Raw genomic sequence first — 21618 nt, forward strand, 5'->3', positions numbered from 1 at the left:
TGGGGCTGCCCCCTTCCAGTGCATGAGACTGATGAAAATTTTTAGGGTCAATGAATATGTCCCATGTCATGTCTGATAGATGCTAAAGGTGTGAGGAGGTAAATGTTACCTTAGGAAGATGCGGTTGAAATTTTTAAGAGCTAGGTTTTATTGACAAAACAAAACTAAATTGGAGCTGATGTTGCCCCTCCCTCTCGTCTTTCTGAGTTACACAGCATAACACTCATACAGACACACCCTATTTTACACACATTACCACACTACATATTTAAAGAATAACTCTTGGAATCATCATCATGCATTACACACGCTTGTTTTTAAATACCTAGCACCAACTCTATTTACAGCAGCCTGTTTTAAGGAGCAAAATATATTTATTTTTCATGTTGGAAAGAAAAAAACAGCACTACTTTAAATTCTCTCACAGATCTAAGCATTGAATTATCAAAAAAGTTGGATCAGTTTTAAGGACAGTACTGATTTTCAATAGAAGGCAAAAAAAGATAAAGGGTCTCCCCACAGTCAAGTTATCTAAAGCAGTTTCTCTCTTTGCAAAACCTCCATCCCCTATAAGTTCTATTTTATAAACTGGACTTTAATATTGTAATTGCAATTTACTTTGCAACTTTAGCACTTTTAAAACACAATATTTGAATATTGGTTTAATCTTCTTCACTCCCAAGATTATAAAACAGCAAAATAGCATTGAATCAAAAGCATTACTGTTAATCAAAGCCCCAATTACTCAGAATACAATTAATACACAATTTGCTAACTAATTATACATAGTATAAAACTTATAACATAAATATAAATTATATAATGTAGACATTACATATAAAAGCATAAATAAAAGACCCAATCTGGAGAATATCTAGTACTAAACCACACAGTAAACAACTAAATAAATGAGATTATACCTATTAATCATAGAATAATAGAACAGTTAGGGTTGGAAAGGAGCTTAAGATCACCTAGTTCCGATCCCTCTGCCATGGGCAGGCAACCCCCCCTGCCATAGGGAGGGAACCCCTCTTAATAATATAGTATCTCTCTCAGACTGGGCACGAGTTGGTCCAGCGCCTTGTATCACAGACTTGCTTTTGACTCAGAAGAACGATTATGTTTGAACTTCCAAATTAAATTCTCCAATTTATTTAGAAGAAAAGAAGTTGAAGGTTCTTCTTAAGTGTAGTGCTTGTTAAGTATTAATGCTTTTAATAAACGTAAGATGGGTTATTTTTAAGGTTTTGACACAAATATCACAAATACCGAAAAATGAATTCCTAATTAAAGAATAAAGGTGAAATGACACTTTAAAAAATGTCATAGCAGGTTTTAATTTTTTCAACGTATCATTTTTTAAAAATATGTGGAAGCAGCTTCTGAAAGGACATTGTAACTTTCAAATTTTTGATGTAACGCATATACTATGTTAGCAATTTAAGAACACCATCTTCTACAGTAAACTTACATGAACACAAAGAAATGAAATGAAGCATGCAGGAGGTCTTTGTTTCATTCCTTCTCCTGTCTTGGCAATAGTTAATATCTGCTGGTGAGCACCTACATTCATTTGTAGATCTCCAAATTCTTTCCCCAGGTGAATAAGCATCATTATCCTCATTTTTCAGATGGAAAACTAAAAGATTAAGCTACTCCCTCCAGATCACGCAGCAAGTAGTAAGCCAAAAATAGAATTCATTTTCCATATGTAACACCCAGTTCTGTATCCACTGGACCACGCTGCCTTCCCACAAGCTTCAGTCACACCTAATTAGCTGTACAGCTAAATTTTTGTTGGCTCTAAGTTGCTTTTTAACTCTAAAATTTAAGACTGTGCCTTTTCACTTGCTACATAGGTACAAACTTTCCCAGGCACTCTTCTGACATGGTATCTGCAGCAAGTGGTTTCAACTAAGGCTTATGTTAGTTACAAATCTTCTGCAGCACAGAGTAAGGAAAAAATGGAGACAATGCAAATTCTTCAAACTGTTCCACATGGAAATAGCACAATCTTAAAAAACGAAGCTGCAGAGAAAACAACGCAAAAGTCTAAAAATATCTCGATACGCAAGAGTGGTCAACAACGTAAACAAGTTGCAAGCATGTAAAGGGATAGGATACACATGGCGTGTTTTGCTGAACACTTCCCCCTCCACCTCTCCCCAGCAAACCTTCCCAATTTCAATCTTAAAAGGAGGGCATGAGAAGATGTGTAATGAAAACCCTGCATAGGAAAAATCTCTTCGGTGATGAAACACCAGAAGAACAACAGATTTCTTAGAGGAAGATGAAAAACAAGAGGGCAAACAGTAAACTACAAAAAATTAATAGAATTATATCAAGGATATCATAAGCTTGTGTTATCCTAATACAAAAGCATCTGAGAGAAGAGAAGACGTGGCTAACATAGAAAACTGATTTAAAAGAACTATATTTTGTCTCAGTAAAAAAATGAAGAAGTGCCCTAAGAGGGACAGAAATATGAAACTAGTTATTTAAAAATCAATGGTAGTTAAGCACACAGACCTCTGCTATCGCAAACAATTCTACTACATCTCTTTCATGCTATTAACAAGTTAATGCTTCTTCTGATACAGCCATTCCTGAAATAAGAACTCAGACCAGAGCTTTTATGAATGATAAATGTATTTAAGCTATAAAATAATTACTGCTAACAAGGTTCTGAAAATATAAAACTCATTGAGCACACACCAGTGACTATTTGGAAGAACTCCACTTCTCTAATGCAGGGTTTTGCATTTTATGCTAACTTGTCCTGCAAGATGCACACCAGACTACAGCCACGGTATTAATCCATTGCACAATCTTTGTGTTCCCAGTACTTCTATGAAGAGATCCTTCATGCAGGAAAAGAACATACTTCAGAGTCAGTTTTAACACTTGCTATGGAATGAGAAACAGCCTAAATGGACAAAGCAACGTAAATGTTAGGAAAGTTTCCCCTGTAAAGACTACCCCCACAACCTAGAAATGGTAAAAACACCATTTAAGGTTTTCTATACTGAAAGTATCTCTAGTTGAATGTTGAGGGACATTATGTTTACTGTTTCTCAGGGAATTCTGTAAGTGTGCTCAATTTGAAATTAGATGTATTTATCACCTGGTTTGATAGGTCTGCAACTTGACCTTGACTTTTGTCAAAAGTTATTATTTCTGCTTTACACATCACTACTCTAAAGAAGTTCTCGAAGTGGATCACATTCAAAAGTTCTGTCGAAGACATGAAACAAAACATGATGATTTACTCTTCACTTTCTGAACAGTTTCTGTGGAACTGCTAGAAGTAGGAAACAATAAAACTATCATTGGTAATAACTACTATCAAGAGAATATAATGAACATGCTGAATAAAACCTTAGTAAGTAAGGTGGTATCACTTCTACAATTACACCATAATTCCATATGCACAATAATAAATAACACTAAATTATTGCATCAAATATTTTTATAAATACCTCCTCACTGCAACAGCAGTTTTCCCCTCTTTTGCTTTTATCACGAACTTCTCTTATTCACCCTTGACTTTTTCCCCAAATGATCGTCTACTTGGTGCAGGGGAACCAATTTTTTCCCTCAAAACCTATTAAACTCAGCCCATACTTCCACACAATTTTTGCCCCATACAACTGCTGCTACCATCAGAGCTCTTATCCAGCTGTCAATTCTTTGCACTAACACCGTGAATCATACCAAGTTTCTTGCTACCAAAGCAGTATTTCCTTTTCACTAATTTTATTTTTAAAAGTATGTGTCATTTTTACTAGTTAATTACCATATGGAGCACATTCAGGGCTTCACACATTTAAGTGAGTAATTACTTGTACATTTTTACCATCTAAAAAGCTAATGAGAAAAGAACAGGTGGTTTAGTTTTTTTTCTCATCAGCTGTGTGATGGGTAGGAAGAGATGATCACTTCCCTCTTCTGCTTCTCTCTGATACCACAGCTCTCCTCTTCCTTCTCTCAGCATTCTTGCTCAAAGTATTATTCGCTGTGGTCGGTTATAACCCTCCCAGTCGTTATGTAATTCATGAGTTTTGCTTTCAGTTCCCTCTTCTCCCACTTCATAACCCCTTTGGACAACACCCATTTTCAGTGTTTTCAGATAACAGTTTTACACTGACAATTGCAGCTTTCTCTCACCTCCTATTTTTCACAGCATCACGTCTTTAACTAGCTTTCAAACCTGCAAATGTAAGCATCTAAAACTCAACTGACTCCAAATGCAGAGTTTCCACAGGCACTCAGGTCTGAACTTTCTTGCTTGTGCATCCTGGAAAGCCTATAGAAGCCCCTGGTGACCTCAGCTACCTGGTTTGGTTGAAACACCTGAAGAAAGACTACATGCACCAATTATCTTTTCCTGGAAAAGACCGTAATATGCATGTGTGCATTTATATGAGAGGAACATGTGCTATACGTAAACATGAATCATAAAAACAAATTAGCCACAGGACAAAGCATTAGGTTGTGCACTGTAGTTTCTACTCAGGGATATTTAGGTTTTGTAGGTTTAAAGAGACCCATACCATTACTGTAAAACCATTCTTGTATTTATGCTTTCTATAATGTTCAGCCGCTATGAATTTGGAGTTTTAAGTTTTCCAAAACTGTATTCAATTACAGTCCTGAATGATTTGAATAATAGACTGCCTGACATATTCCAAGATAAGTGGCTGCTACATTTCTTTGATATTAGGGTCATATACTGTACTTATCTATTTTTACTCCATGCTCTCCATTGCCCAGTAATAAATTAATTTCTCACTGTTAGTTTGGCATGTGCCCTACAGTTATATTCATTTTCTCTCCCACTGAAGGAAGAAAAAGTTTTCTGAAGTATGACAACTATCCTCCTTATTTTTAGAATTAGTCATCACTTATTAAATTCCAAGTACTATTTTAAGATGGATATTCCCCCATGAAGTCCTAAAAGCTGTTTTTATTTTTTCATTTTATAGAAAATTATGTCTGATGGTGCTGAACGACATGTGACAACAGCTATTTATCTACTTGCAAATGACTTTTTACACTATATGGATATTATCAGAACAAATAATAGAAAAAAAACCAGTTTTTAACCTTAGTGTTTAGTATTTGTTGCTTCCTGGTGCATAAAACTAAGAAAAAGACCTCATGTACATCTACAATTATTATCAATGGTAATGAAAGTTGAGCTTAGATCTGAAAACAAAATACAGCCCAAAACATGTAATACCATCCAGGCAGCAACAATTAGTTTTTATGTGATCTGGGCTGTGCGCAGGGCAGGGAGTGTGAGGAAATGTTCCAGCTAGTTACATGTTTTACCAGGAACTCAGCAGTACTGAGAGAGGCATTTTGTAGAATCAACCCTTCCATGCAGAACTTGTCCACTGTTCATCCTATACCTTCTAGCTCTATCTATCACCTCCATTTCATTGTAGCTGCCTTCTTTAGAATGGAAAGAAGCAATTTAGCAAATGAATAGTGGCAATCATGAGGAAAACAAGCATGGATGTGGGAGAGGAATGTGTTCATATACTGTCAAATAGGCAAACAGGGGGTGTTCTCAAGCATCCAACATTACCAATTGCTATCTTTACCTTACCCTCAAAGATGGTAATTCTGAAGTAAAACAAAGACACCAAAGTTATTCTTAAACTAACCCTGTGCCAGGAAAACAGATAACTGCCTGTGTTTTGAACTATCGAAGCCATAAAGGACGGCAAAGAAGCAACTGTGGGATTGCAATCACAGGAATAACAATCCAGTTGTAGTTAAACAAAGGCTTGCCACCTAATGCTGCATACTGCACTGCAAAGTAACATGGAATAGTATTTCTGGCATTTTCAGACTGTGTGACACGTGAACCACTATGCACCAGGCAAAGTGACTGCATGTCCACTGTTACTGCTCTGCTTGAAATTTAAACTGCATCACAATTTTCTTAGATAAGGCTAATACCCAACAAATAATCTTAGAGTTTACCTTTTCAACACCAAATTTAAAAGCCTGTAAATGGAAAACTGAATCATCAGCTAAGATCTTTTATTTCTTAAGTCAAATTGTTTGTGTTCATTTATGTAAGACGTATTTAATTTTGAAAAAGTACTGCTCCAAAAGTCAGCACAAAGCACCTTACCAACAATTATTAAAGTTGCAGTGTAGGTTCTATATACCAGCCTCATTAGAAACAAGGCTAGGCTAAAAAATGCCTATGCCACTGGTGTTTTTGTTTTGGTCACTCCCATCCACTTTCACAAGGGTAAGTATCCTATGTTATACCACTGCAATTACTTATTAAATTGCAAATTTAAACTGGAAACAGAAAATGACTAAAAAAAAACCTAAGCAAAAAACAATGCAGTCTATCCTTTCCCCCAACAAAGGAATGCCCTCTACCTCCATGACTTTGCTAACCTTAATTATACCTACAGTTTTGAGATTCCCTAATGGAAAGTGCTACAAAGCAGAAAGCACTAACAGAATGAATCATGACACATACTGATACACCACTGATTGTAAATCTATACCCTTTTTATTTGCACCGAGGGACTATGCTTTGTATACTCATGAAAAATTACTTCCAAGTAGCAAAACATCATAATTGGAGGCACGTATGGTAAACAAACAGGCTGAGGATTAATACGTATGTGATTTTCTTGTTTATTTGGGTAGTGTAGCAACTATTATGATTTGAAACATTTGTACAGTTTGGGTACTTAATCTGTGAATTAAAGTTTCCCTTGAGAGAGAGAAAAATATAAGATTGAAAGAGAAAGTTAGAAATCCTTGAAGGCATCCAAATCAGACAAGCAATATTCATACTTTTTTCCACATTTCAGAATATAATTATTACATACCAAAAAAAGCTGCCATACTTGCATATAAAGCAGAATTTCATATGAGATATTTGTAGGTGAAAACATTTTAAACCCCAATCATTAATGACCGCTTCAAAAGTATGTGAAATCTTAATTTAAGACCTCCTCACACATTCATCCACACAACCCATTTTTTTAAAAGCTACTTACATCAATGATGGATAAAGTTGGCAGACTTAATCCCTCTAGGTCTGCTGTTAAACTTGGGGACAAAACAGCTGCTGTAGGAACTGCCACAGGAGTTCTCACAGGACAGACTAGAAATAGGAAGGCAATTGATATTTATTTTTTTTTTAAATTAAAATACTTGAAATGACAACGTGCTATTTTTATTAAGTGCAAAAAGGTTTTAAGTGTTGATACAATTATTTTATCCTTGTATACGTGTTTCTTAATAGATTATTTTTTCAGACATATAGCACCAACACTCAAACAATGAAAATATAAATAAAACTGATACATAGACGTGTTATTCACATTAAAAGTATTTTGCCCTCTTTTCCGATTTTTTCCTCTATTTCAACCTTCAGCCTAATCCATACTACGCAGCACATTTTCATTTACAAGTTATGTGCAAAGTACACATTAACACAATTCTAACATGTATTGCACCCAGAGAAGCAAACATGAAGAATGGCACTACAGAGCATAGCCAAAAACGAGTGCCACCTCTACCCTACCCTTCCAAGATTATATTTTACTGTTCTTCAAAATTGTGATTTTTAGCATCTTATTATAGTATCACAATGGTTCACAGATTGCAGAGATGATGTGCAAGTAACATCCATTGGCACCTGAGAAAATAAGCTCACTTTAACGAAAAACAAGTCCAAACATACAACAATTTTTAAAATAAATCTTTTATATCAATATATTCTGAATTTTGAAACCGTTTCTCAGGTCCAAACCAAACAAACAGAATCACCTATTGTAATAACTGTGCTTCAAAATAAGTTGACAGTCTAAGCTTTCTTTTTTTTTTTTTTGTCAGGAAGCTGCTACGATAGATGAACAGAATCAGTGTTTCACACATTTAAAATTCATTGAATTAACAGAATTGAATTTATGTCATGGGAAAAGTTAGCCTTTAATTAAGATACTTACAATCATCTAAATCTAAGAGAAACACGTCTTGTTTATTTGGAGGTTTTCTATCTTGTACTGTTTTTTCTTCTTTCTGTTAAAATATATGAATATTTAATCCTTTACAGTATCAGCAAAAAAAAAAAAAACAAAAAAAACCCCAAACAATTTTAATACTTTCATGAAGCAAAGTGAATTTTCTCAGCTGTAAAAAAAAAATGCATTCATTTTCAGAGCTCAGCATTCAGAGAATTCACCGAGTAAGAAAGATTTCTTTGTACAGTTATGCTGTACAAAGCCTAAACACCACATCTGACTTACATTTACTCCTCTAAACCCCATTTTTCTTAATAATAGTTGTTACTCAAAGAAAACACTTCATTTGAGACTATTAAAACAGAGACAGAAGCTTTTTTTTTTTCTTTTTGAAGACTTTGGTACTAACATTTCTGTTTCCATCTGAAAAACAGAAAAAAGTCCATTCAGTAAGAAATTTGTGTTATTTGCTCTTATCTAGGAGTATGGAATCCTGTCCGATCATCTACTGGGATTTTACTTAATTGCTGGAAGATTGACAAAACATTGATTTTTGTCTCCAAAAAGAGTTTCTATTTTAAGCCTTAGGATCAAGTTCTAATAATAATAACAATCAGCAGTACTTTATGTAAAGAGTAGAGCAGTAAGAAGAGTAATCTCAGTGACTTGGCAAATAATATTTCAATAAAATTTGTTTCAATTCAGCTAATAAGCAGTTCAAAACAAATCTAATAAGAGCGAGTATTCATGATGCATACAGAAGATGTCTAGACAGTGATGATTCAGGACAGAATTTAGCATGTCACAACTCAATATGGACTCCCACTGTTCATCATTTTCTTCCAATAAACCCATGGCTCAAATAGACAGTAGTCATTTATGTGATCATTACATATGGACTTTAGATATTCTAGGAGAAGAATCTTGTGAACAGAGAATGGAAGCCACTACTTAAAAAATCATGTTTAATCAACACACTTAAATGGTTGTTACTGTTATGAATACTGAGTGTTCCACTATTGCTTATTTATCTGAAACACAAAACTCTTCTGGACAAAGGAAATTTTACAAAATATATTTAAAATGGTGCTAATGGTATTCCATTCCTTATATGCCCTGTCCAGAATTAGTGAGCAATTCTGCTTCATGAACCTCGAGTTTCATTCTGGTCACAACTACCAGATTTCATTTTTCACTTTCACTGTGATCACTGTCAAGTCATTCAGCTTCTTTAAACAATCTTTTTTTTTTTTTTTAAATAAATCATTGAAATAAGGATGAATAGTATACTTCATAAGCTACATGTTCGAGTAGAATTACTCATGTCAATGAAGTGCCAGCAAAAAGATTTCATGACAATTATTTTCATGAATTCCACGTCTTTTTATAGCACCATTTGGTGAATATTTAGCCCTAAATCAGGAGTTAGGCTGTTACCTGCAGTGCTTTTACAATACACTATGTATCACAAGTTTTTTGCTAAACTACAAACTCTTAAGACATCAGAACATACTAAAAGAGAACACTGTTAAAGAAAATGCAAATATATTCACTCAATTTCTGAACTCTTTCATTCCTTATCCCCACTTATCCTTAAGACATAGTTCTATCTCCAACCATGATTAAGGTTCAAAGGTTGTTTTTAGTCAGAATTCTATATTTGCTAATTATTCCGGATGGGATATGGGATTTCTCCAATCCCTTTATTATACAGCCAATTAAAAATCTGTAAAAAGTGGCTCAACCACATGAGAGGCTATAGCACAAAGATGAGAATTTTGAATATGCTTCAGTTCTGCAAATGTCAGCATTGCTAGGTCAAGATGTTTAAAAAAATTAGGACTCAGAGCCAAGAAATCCTCTTACTGTTAACCTGTTTACTAAAGACAAATAAGATGGGACATTCTATGTCACAAATAACACCAACAGAATGCTTCAGTTTGTTTTTTCCTGTTATTCATTTTGCCATTCTATTGCAGTTATTAAGTTAGTTGTTACAAAGCTTGATATAGAAAATGCATTTCTGATATACTACATAATTCAGCTTTAAAAACGGGGAAAAATCCTTCAAGAGAATTTATCTGTTATACTTCAAAACAAAATAAAATGGTCCTAAGATAAGGGACAAGTACAGAATCATTACATCAAGGTAATGCATGGTAAGAAAACCTTTCACTGCACACTATCAGAATACTGTACTTACATACATCAGTTTACTGTAACAAAAAACAACCAAACAAAAAAAAACCCAACCAAACCAGCCACAAATAAAAAACCCCACCATCTGGGAAATATAAAATTGCATGCTAACTAAATCAAGATAAAGCTAACATTAAGTATGATCACAACTTATTTTCTACTTCAGTCAAGTGTGTCAAGCTTAAATAAATACTCAGCTACTTATATGTGTACACATGCTACACACACACATAAACATATTTTTATATGAATATTTCTAAATAGATGAGTGCATATATATTGTGCTCAATTCTGTACAAAACACTAAAGAAATCTATTTACAGGAGTCTTGCCTATTACAAACAGGATTATTTTTAATACACTTTTTCCAAGAAAAGAAAATTGACTGGCTTTCTAGGAATAATGAGTAACCAATGACTGCAACAAACACTACCAACAGATATTTCTATTGAATGAAAAAGGCTCTGCATTCTAAATCAAGACAATAAAAAGACTCTGACGTGTCTGGCATTTCTTTGGAACATATTTTTTTAATCTTTTTTTTCTTAAAACTATGTCTACACTATAACCCAAACAGTTTCCTACCATAAGAGCCCACTATGGGAAAAGCAGAATACTAAACAAAGAAGTTAAGCTATATACCATCAAACATTTCTCCATTTGCAATTCATCTTGGTAATAGAGATAGAACCTGGTAAATGCATATAGAACTTGAAGCAGGAGATTTCTCTTGCTCAATGCATAATTCATGTACTCTGCCTGCAAAGTGTGTAAAATGAGAATTTCACACCGCAGCATGAGCCATGGAGCTGCAGAGAAAAGGCAGATGAAATCATATTTTGCTGTGCAATTTTATTTCTTATCCTCCCAATATTTATACAAAACCATCACTGACAATCCAAATGCATTGACAGATCACCCACTGTTTCCATTGTGTTAGCACTTGAAAAGAGATCAGGCAGAAAGATAGACAATTTGTTTTTGTATATTTTTTAAATAGTGGATCAGGTTTTTAACAGCTGAGTGACTGTATTATACCTATATAAGGAGGTCAACACTAGCTGATTTTAAAATCTCACTGTAGAGACACCTACTTATACATGCATCATCTGCAAATCTGCATTTTAGCTCTACAGTATTTATGCTTACAGTATAATACGTATCTGAACACCTCAAACTATCCATATTTCAAAATAATATAGAACACTGCAGTACAAGAGAGTGACTTTTCTATTCACTCAATTACAGTGAGCACAACAGCTTTTACAAAATGATTCTTTAAGAAAAAAAAACAATAATATATGCAGAAAAAAAACCCTGAAATTTTTTTAACCAATTTTAATGTTAATAAATGCATGGATGTATGCACAAATTAAGCTCCCACGAGTGTAATCGAACCTTTTTAATGATGAAAATTCTGTTGAAAATGGCAATGGCACCCAACAAAACACATCCACATACATGTAGCATACATCATTTGGGCAAACTGAGAAACAATAAAAATAAAGCCTACTAACTACTCCTCTCATCAATATGCAATTCAGAAAATAATTTGTTTAAAAGGAAAGGAAATCCTAATGAATCATCTCCCCATATATACTGACAGAATTAAGAACACCCTGTAGCAGAATAACAGAAGTAAGTAATAGTTTTTCCAATAAAATTCTACCAGAATGAAATCACGTGTTTATGAGAGCCTGGCTGAAACCATCTGCTTCCTGGGTAGCCTGAAAAGAAGTCAGGTAAGAAATAGAAAAGTTCCAAGATTTTCCTGTAAATAAAATAAAAATGGTGGTTCTTGTAAAATGTACCTCAAAATAAAGGCTCAAAACAAAATTGAAAAAGAAATGTACCTCAAAACAAGACCCCGCTGTATTCTGGCGCCCTCCACATAGGAGGGACACAGGCCTGCCCACAGGAGGGTCACAAAGATGATAACAGAGCTAAAGCACCTCTCCTAAGAAGACAGGCTGAGAGAGTTGGGCTTGTCCAGCCCACAGAAGAGAAGGTTCTAGGGACACTTCTAGGGCAGCTTCCAGTACCTAAAGGGGCTTACAAGAAACCTGGAGGGACTTCTTACAAATGAATGTAGCGACAGGACAAAGGGGAATGGCTTAAAAGTGAAACAGGAGAGAGTTACATAGACATTAGCAAGAAATCTTTTACTATAAGGGTGGTGAGGTACCGGAACAGGCTGCCCAGAGATGCTGTTGCTGCCCCATCCCTGGAAGTGTTTAAGGCCAGGTTGGATGGGGCTTTAAACAATCTGGTCTAGTAGAGAGTGACCCTACCCAAGGTCTCTTCCAACCCAAACCATTCAATGATTCTATGATCTTTAATGCTCTTCACAGTTCATTATCAATTGCTTCTTAATCAAGTAAGCTTTCAGGACTACTGTAGCATTCTTTCTCTTAAAATCCAAGGGCTTGACAATTTTCCATTGACATCAACAAAATCCTAAGCTTCTTGGGCATTCGCATTATTCAGCGTGTTTGACTTCATGCATTTTTGACTGCTGTTTTAAAATACAAAAAGTTTCTTTATGCTAGTAGTCCTCAAATATCGTGTGAAAGAACAAAACAGGTTTACGTAACTGTAGAGAAAGAAATCATGGACAATGGCGCTGATACCCTGAGAAAAATGGACAATGCAGCACAGAGCAGACATTACTCTCTGAACATGGTGTTGCTTTGGCTGCTCAAAACTAAGCATGTCAGAGGACCTATTAGTTTCTGGTGAAAAAAAGACTGTGCTAATATTAGAAGCTGCTGTTAGAATTATTTAACATCCCATCTAGTGCCAAAGGGGTTTACTCTGAGAAGATTTAGGTTGTATTTCTTGCGTGACTATTTTTTAGCAAGATTCAGTTTGCCTACTCTACTAGAAAAAACTGTCATAGATGCATTATCCAGTGTGGTATTTGGGAAGGAAACAATGACCAAAATGTAGAAACACAAATCCACTTCTCAAATGCTATAGTCTCACTTCATCTTTTGTTCTACTTGATAAAGGGAATAGATTAAAAATTAAGGTTACTACACAGAATTCCTACACAGAGCTATAAAGTTAGAAAACAAAGACCATGGACAACACAATTTCACCATTTAGAGAAACAGAGAACCTTATTTCCTCAATTAAAAGAAATGCACACTGAAACAGCTTAATAAAGTTACAGCCTTCCCTCTCAATTTTTCAAGACACACCTGTTCACCAGCTTCTACAATTGCATCAAATGCAACAAACAATGACTGTTTTGATTATTCATCATTCTATACAGTAATCCTGAATGAAATGTCTTGGCTTAATCCAAAATCAGAGTATTAATTTTCAAAGCCACATATTGGTATTAAAATGGAAACTTTTGAGCTACAGTTCTACCTTTTTTTTAAAAAAAATATACAGAAATAAATGCACAAGAAATATTTGACAACAAAAAAGTAAGTTTCAGAAATTTTTACTCTTCTACCTTGTAGATTAAGCACAAATTTCTCCATTTATTTTTTAAATGAAAGGTAGAGACACAGAAACCAATTCATGCTATAAGCTTTAGCTTCATAATGGTAGCTTGAATACAGTGAGCTTTTAACCTCCTTTTCTTTACTAAGGTAAGGAATTAAATCTAAATTGACACATGAATGGTTCTGTGGAACATTTTTGCTTCTTCAAACATTTCCAAATCCAATTTTAAAAAGATACATTTGAAAGTTTTCTACTTCATCAATGTTGTAAGAAAGATAATACAATTTGAAGTAACGCAATGAGTTTTAAGCTTTATTCCTATCAGAGACAAGCAATAAAAAGTTAATTACTCTTAAGAATACTCATTCTACAATTTATGTAAACACCTCCAGTAAAGATGCATGAACAGAACCACTTTTAATTTTAATAGGAAATTTTAAAAGCAGCTAGTGGTTCTATTACAATGTCTTCAAACTCTCATGAAACAATATACTAACATTTGTTTCTTGGCTTTGCTCACTGTCAGATACAGGTTCTCTAGTAATCATACTTCAAGATAATAATCATCCCGAATCAGAATATTACTTTTGCAAACTACCCTGCTTTCATTAAAAAATAATAATGTTCTATTATTCTTCATGTATCTGAAGTAAAAATAGAATTAAAACTGAAATATTCTTTTCATTTTAAAATATTCTTATTTGCTTTACCTATCAAACTACTCATAGCAGCCTTCCAGAATCTAAAGGGGGCCTATAGGGATGCTGGGGAGGGACTCTTCATTAGGGACTGTAGTGACAGGACAAGGGGTAATGGGTTAAAACTTAAACAGGGGAAGTTTAGATTGGATATAAGGAGGAAATTCTTTCCTGTTAGGGTGGTGAGGCACTGGAATGGGTTGCCAAGGGAGGTTGTGAACGCTCCGTCCCTGGCTGTGTTCAAGACCAGGTTGGATGAAGCCTTGGGTGATATGGTTTAGTATGAGGTGTCCCTGCCCATGGCAGGGGGGGTGGAACTAGATGATCTGAAGGTCCTTTCCAACCCTAACTATTCTATGATTCTATGAATGTTGATCTTTCTATGAAAGGTCAAAATTTTTTTTCAGACATTCTGGGTTTTTAGATAGCCATAAAACCACTACTATCTCCATTCCTGCAGAAAGAAACACATATGGAGGGTTAGATGCATCTTCCCATTATTTTATAGGGCATTTAAAAAAAACCTTATTTTACCTTACTAGTGGTAGTACTTCTTGATTTTCCAGACTGAGAGTCACTTTTAGAATCTGATTCTGACTTGGAATCTGAAGAACTTTCTTCTGATGAAGCAGATTCCGTAACAGAGGAACTGGATGTGCTTAACTTTTTGGAGTTCCCCTTTGCTTTCTTTTCAGTGTCCTCTGAATCACTACACATTAAGAAAACACAACTTAAGAGACATGTAAAACCACCAAAGTAATCTGCTTAGGCAAGATATCATGTTAACATTTTGAAGTCTTTTTTTAAAGGATTTTTAATCAGTATTTGTTTACGATAAAAAGCTCAGCTAAGATGTTACAAAAGAAATCATCACATATAATCTAAACCAATGAAACAGCCAAACAAAAATGTGAACATTAAATATTAAAATTATTTGCATGCATAGTGCTTGGGACATTTCAGAAAGAAGTGCAGACACCCTTTTATATAAATAAACTTTCAGTCTATTCCACCTATGATTAACAGAATCTTGAAGGGTTATAAGATGTTTTTGCAAAGTAATGTTGCTTAAAAAAAAATAAAATCAATGCATTGAATTTATTTCTTCATTAATTCTTCTAAATGAAACATCCTAGAAATAAGACCTGTAGTGTCTACAAATATTTCAACCCATTAAAGGGTTTATACAGAAGAGCTACTACATTCTGAAACCTCTGGTCATATTGAGTACCTTACAGCAATGGACTTCAGACACACTATTCTTCCCACAGTAAAGTTCTGTTCACCCTGGCAATGTTGTATTATGTTGCTCTGCACTAACAGCTACTGAATATTATTAAACTCTGCCTTCTTTGCTTCTAATAACACTATAACTGCCAATTACAGATCACCATTTTGTCTCGGGGTGGGGGAAGCTACCACCTAGAATTATCACAATAAATGAAAATTGTTCTCTAATAATTATCATGAAGCAGGTAAATTAGTGTTGCATATAGAAAAAAACCCTCTGTTCTTGGCCCTGCAGGCAACCATTTTATACTTCCAAATCAGGTGTTTCATATACCACCTGATTCAGCTACTGCCCCAAGACAATAAATTGGTTACTAAAGCGCTTGAAGGGTAACAAGGTCAACAATAATTAAACAAATCCAGACCACTCAACTACTAAGAGTCCCTCTGGACTCAAATTAAGTTGTTACACATTTCTGCTTAGCTTTAGAAGCAGTAGAAAAGAATGTACTATGCTGCATTACTGTTTGAGATAGCAGTGATTTTAGAAGGGAAAAAGAGGAGAACCGAAAACATGACAGAAAGAAAAATAGGGCAATGCCTTCCTCCTCTCAAGAGCTATTCAGGACTGAATTGCCCAAATAATGTTCAATCAAAATTATTAAAAATCAGTATTAACATTTAAGCCATGCTAATATTGCCTACCTATGTAACTGAAGTTGAAATCAATCCTGCAAATTCTAGTGAAAAGCATTATATTTGGAAAACAAGAAACTTGAAGCTGTCAAAGCTAAAACTGAAAGAATACACACTTCACAAAAAATAATCCAGTGTAGCAGACCTGATTATTAAAATCATGGTGAAAAAACAGGTACTATTAAAATCAAAATTACATTTAAATTTGACAACTTTTAAAAACTTGGTTGAGCTCAATGAACTAAACATAAAAATTCACTAGCAAACACCATTTAAATTCTCTTATTCATGATGTATAACACAGATACTGACAAAATTATCTACATTTCCTTCATTGCCACTGAAAAGAAACTCTAGTTGCACCAACAAAGAAGTTATGGTGAACACATTATATAAACGCAGTTAAGTTGGTTTTCAGCAATTGCTCTTCACTTATCTCTAAGACGAGATGTGAAGACTAAAGTGTTACTTTATTATACATCAGCCACTTTTGATGGGTAATCATTGTTTACCTTACTGCTTAAAATTTCAGATGTTATTCTAATAAAAAGAATTTACTGGTAACTAGATCTTTAACTTTGCAATGATGAAAAGCCTGTATTAATTTAACCTACAGATTTCATTTGTTCTGAACAGGAAAAACAATATAAATCACTTTTAAAATCATTAAATCCTGACTTAAATTAATAAAGTCATAATTAGGGCATTACGCTGTGTTTGTTATGGAAGTGGCAAGGCAAGCTGCTTTAATTACTGTCTGTAATAAAAGGAGCAGAGTGTGTACTGCGCCCCAATCAGCGCTGTCAGCCACGACTGAGCTGAGCTGCAAACTCATCAAGTGAGCTGGCAGCAGACTACAGAGTAAAGGGTGATCATGTCTGCAGAGGCCACTTGCTGACAGCAGTGGAAGAAACAGATTCACACAATCCAAGGTATTAGCCCCAATTACTCAAAATTTTAATGATACTTTAATACATGATAATATTGTTGATAATGGCCAATCTCAAAAAGCGCTAACACTTAAATATCATGACCGTTTCCCTTCACAGCCCTTGCCTCGAATATTTGGATCATAATCTTTTTAATATAATATTATTTAGAAAAATCAATTGTCTTAGTTATATAATGGCAAAGTGTTGAAGGACTTAATTTTACTCTCAGCAAAATTGCTGCAAAAGGTCATTATGTGTTTCACACAACTGTTTGATCGCTTATTCAGCCTCCCAAGGTTACATCAATTTTTAAAAAGCCACCCAAGATTTTACTGAAGTCAGAAATTAATTCCAAACTAAGAGTAGTCTGATTAATATGAAAATATAAACCCTGTTCATACACTGAATATTACTGACAGACACTGAAACAGGAGACATCATTTCTTGGCCTTTACACCCCCCAAAAAGCCTAATTAACTGCTTAGCAGACTGTTTATAGGAAGCATGGTGAACAGCTAGCATCACAAAAAATTAAAAACATAGAGATGTATACCTACCTTTCATTATCAGCTCTAGATGTTTTCTTTGCAGTACTTTCTTTGCTGCCTGATTCACTGTCACTTGATTCTTCACTGGGAGAGGAGCTCCCACCACTCTCATTGCTGCTGCTTTCCTCTTTATCATCTTCTTCCTCACTTTCACTGCCAGTCTCACCCTCTGAAATAAAACCAACTCTTACATTCTTTTTCTTAATATCTTACCTAGTAAGTATTTTAGGAATCCAAGTTTGTTTTAAATAAAACAATGTTTTAGGATTTTACAATCCAATTGAAAGCTTTAGCATTATTTCCTCTGTGTCAACAGCAGGTAGGACAGTAACTTTCTCCCGACATTCACAAAATTTTGTTGGTTAAAGCCCTGTCCTCTTCAGCCTATATACTTTAGCAAATTAGAAAGCCAAATAATAAACTAATTGCATGTGGCTCTTCAAAATTACATAACCCTTCCAGAAGTCAGAGATGACCTCAGATTCTCTAACCTATACATTCACTTCAGTGCAAGATTATCTTTTCAAACAACTGCCTAATTAGGCTCTTGAATACTGATAATGATGACTGAATCACTGATTCATCAATCATACAGTTACCAAATATTCAAATATCTGAAGTGACTATATTCCTATCTTGCTTCAGACATCATTAATTTCAGTGATACAATTCTTAAGCACTTCTGCATACTCTGTTTAGAAATGAGAGGGAAGAACCTCTGTGTTCAGATTTTAAGGTGCCCTTCTTCCATTCAACTAAATGGAACAATTCTTTAAAGTCTCTAATGTTAAACATTTTGTGTGCCTCAAGTCTGGACCTGGGAGAATGATGTTCTTCATTACACCTGAACTATATTACACCTACTGAAATGGCTGTCTTGGGGAACTGCCTGTCCAGCATTAAGATATCTGGAGACTGGTCAAAGGAATCTTTGCTCACTGAACTTAAACAGCAGATGTCAGTTATTTTCTCCATCATGACTCCCATTATAATAAATAGAAAACATCGTGTCAAACTTGAGAGCAATACTATAACACAATTTACTGAATAAACCCCATCAAAGACTACAGAGTTAAAGAAGTTTGGCCATTCATTTAACAGAGCAGCACATGATATCCAAATAGTACTTCACCCGTGATGAAATCCAAAAAACACCCAAGACTTACAGTTCCCAACAAACAAGGATATGGGCATTTTTCCCCCAAAAAGTTAGGTGCCTTTAGTTTTACTTGGAGTTACAAACTCGCATCACTCTTACTAGACTCAAAGCAGGATGAAAATAGCATGCCAGCTTTTTTATCTGGGAAACAAGCAAAGTAATTCGTTAAATACATACACAAGACCTATCTGTATTAGTTATTGCTAATTTTGCAGTACTGCTAATACATCACTGTATTCACTGTAGCTGTGTATACACTCATTTTCAGTGAACTTTTGCCTCTGATTTCCTTATTTTATATACAGCTCTGGATTTTTTTTTTTTGCAACTTTTTCAATTTTTTTAAGCAGAGGTCCGTTCTGAAGATACGGTTCTTCAGGCAGCAAAGATGCAAGTTGCTTTCCAAATACCTACCTGATGAATTGGTACCGGCAGACTCATCTTCCTCCTCTTCTGATTCAGAGTAAAACTTTTCAGTAGGTTTCACTTTCTTTGGTTTACCCAGAATTCCAGTCCATTCCTTTGCCTGTAAATACATTTCAATGTAAGTTTACTTTTACCACCAGCAATACAAAAAAGATACACATGGCCAAGAAAAACACTTGCAGTAGAAGTATTCAGCAGTTCCTAAAATAAATCCTGTAAACAAGTGAAGAGAAACTATTAAACTTCTCTTACTTTACACAAACAGGAGAACCAGAAGTTTTGTATGTACCTATAAAAGGTGGGATATGTCTATTAGAGAATCTAGAAAAAGATTTACTACAGCAGATTAAAAGCATCAGTAATCATATATACATTTTTATGCCAAAAGAACCTGAAGTCTGAGAGTTTTATCTCTAGATACAGCTAAGTTTAGCCTATCACTAGAATGAAGGGTAAATATGGCTAATCGCCACCTTTATAATCCCAAATTTTAAGGGGAAAACAGAAGTTGACCCAGTAAGCAGCAGAAGTTCCAGCAACCACAGAGGAATTGTATTTCACTTTCTTTGCAATTCTCCAAATAAAAGTAACTCTTACCACCAAGAGAATACCAGAATGCGTCAACACTTTGGCCATACTGTTTTTTCTTTCTGTATTCCCCTGTACTACTAGAGAAGCAAAACAAAAACTCAAGCTAGCAAAAAACATCTGAACAAATAGGCAGAAAACTATACATGGTGTGATACAGGTCTGCTTCAGTGACTGCTGTGATCTGGAATAAGATGAACTTTTGAAAGAGCTCTAACAGCAACCTGCAATGGTGTATGGCTCTAGAGACACACTGGCTTCCTCTCCAACACCAAAAGCTGCTAATGCTTTCTGATGTTTCACCCAGCAACTGGCATTTTAAAAGGCCAATATTCTTTTGGATGTAAATGACAGTTTAACTCAAGCTTCAGTCATATACATTGCGGAGGCATACAGTAAAATTCATGACAATGAGTAGACTCTCCAAAGAATATACCTGGGGCGGAGGAAAAAAAAAACAAAAAAGGAAAGGATTTTCATGTTTGGTTTGAGATTAAATGACTGGAGGGAGATGTTTTCTATTATCTTGTACATGGATGTTACTCCATTTGATCAATTTCCTGCAAAATATTTTTTTTGGAGGGGGCACAAAGGCACCATTACATGTTCTTTTGTGCCAACCCTATCATTTATAGTTCTCCATTTGAGCTGAATGCCTTCAGATTCTTCCCATAAAAGCTTTCAGAAGTCTGTACACAAATACCTCTTTTCCTGAAATGTATATAAGAAGGCGGACAAGTAACATTAAAGTACAAAGGGGAAATGCTTGTTCTACCACATTTCTGTTCACTGGTTTCTGCAAGTTACACCTACTTTTTAGAATCTTCTCTATATTCTATGCCTAACATCTTATTTGCAAATTAATTCATGTGCAGTTAACTGTAGAAGTTGGTTCATGACAAGGACCATGTGCTTTTCTGGGTATACCTATTACAATGATATACCTCTGGAATCACACTATATTCCAATACATTTACATTTCTGTTACTGTTTAATAGCTTTTAGTGACATTTAGTAGGATGCTGGAACCTGAGGCATATATCACAGCTTTGGTACCACAACATAACTTTGCCTCAGAGTTTACAGTCCAGTAACAAAAAGCCATTGACAGTAGAAGACCAGCCATGTAATGTCAACAAATGATCTGAATGCACTAAAAGGTGACATTTTTCTATTATAAACTTTCATAATTACCTCCAGATGATATGAAACGTAACACTGGTCTCTTTGAAACTTTAAATTTCCAAACATAGTTTCCTTCCCTGCTGCTGCCTTTTGTTTATATTACCTTTTTTCTTTTCTGTTTAGACTTGGATTTGTACACAACTACTCATCTACTTTAGTAGGTGTTACGCTCATCATTAACAACATCTAACAAACTACAGCACAGCAGTCAGAGATACAAAGAACAGAGGTATGAAATCAAAAGTGAGATGGAGACGGAAAAAAGCCCATTTAATCCACGAGCAAAGCAGAAGTGGTCTACAGTTGATCCACTTCTCCCAGTGCAAAGAGCAAGCACTGTGCATGTTTCCAAGGTAAAATAAGCAATACAAATACTCCTGCGCATCAAAGTTTTTCAGTATAGCATACAGACAGGATTTAAATACTTGTATTTTAGGCTAATACTCTATAATGAGTGCCTTCTAGCAAAGTGAAGCTACTTCTAAT

General features: G+C 34.9%; 1 protein-coding gene across 6 annotated transcripts in view; it reads right to left on the reverse strand.

The window, feature by feature from the left end:
• Positions 1–21618, reverse strand: part of AP3B1 (adaptor related protein complex 3 subunit beta 1) — a 163574-nt gene that overhangs the window by 45070 nt on the left and 96886 nt on the right. For all 6 annotated transcript variants that reach the window (XR_009747291.1, XM_061475765.1, XM_061475769.1 and 3 more), the window contains 5 exons: positions 19348–19459; positions 17784–17943; positions 14903–15077; positions 7998–8070; positions 7044–7150 (listed from right to left, as the gene is read on the reverse strand). Coding sequence is in view for 5 of the 6 variants with exons in the window: in XM_061475765.1 (XP_061331749.1) it covers positions 7044–7150; positions 7998–8070; positions 14903–15077; positions 17784–17943; positions 19348–19459 (627 nt within the window). In the remaining variant the exon portion in view is untranslated. The remainder of the gene's footprint in view (positions 1–7043; positions 7151–7997; positions 8071–14902; positions 15078–17783; positions 17944–19347; positions 19460–21618) is intronic.

This window comes from Pezoporus flaviventris, unplaced genomic scaffold (assembly GCF_033815535.1).
Source record: "Pezoporus flaviventris isolate CSIRO_AGI_PZ_B2104156 unplaced genomic scaffold, CSIRO_AGI_Pfla_v1 ptg000090l, whole genome shotgun sequence".
In the NCBI taxonomy this organism is placed as follows: Eukaryota; Metazoa; Chordata; class Aves; order Psittaciformes; family Psittacidae; genus Pezoporus; species Pezoporus flaviventris.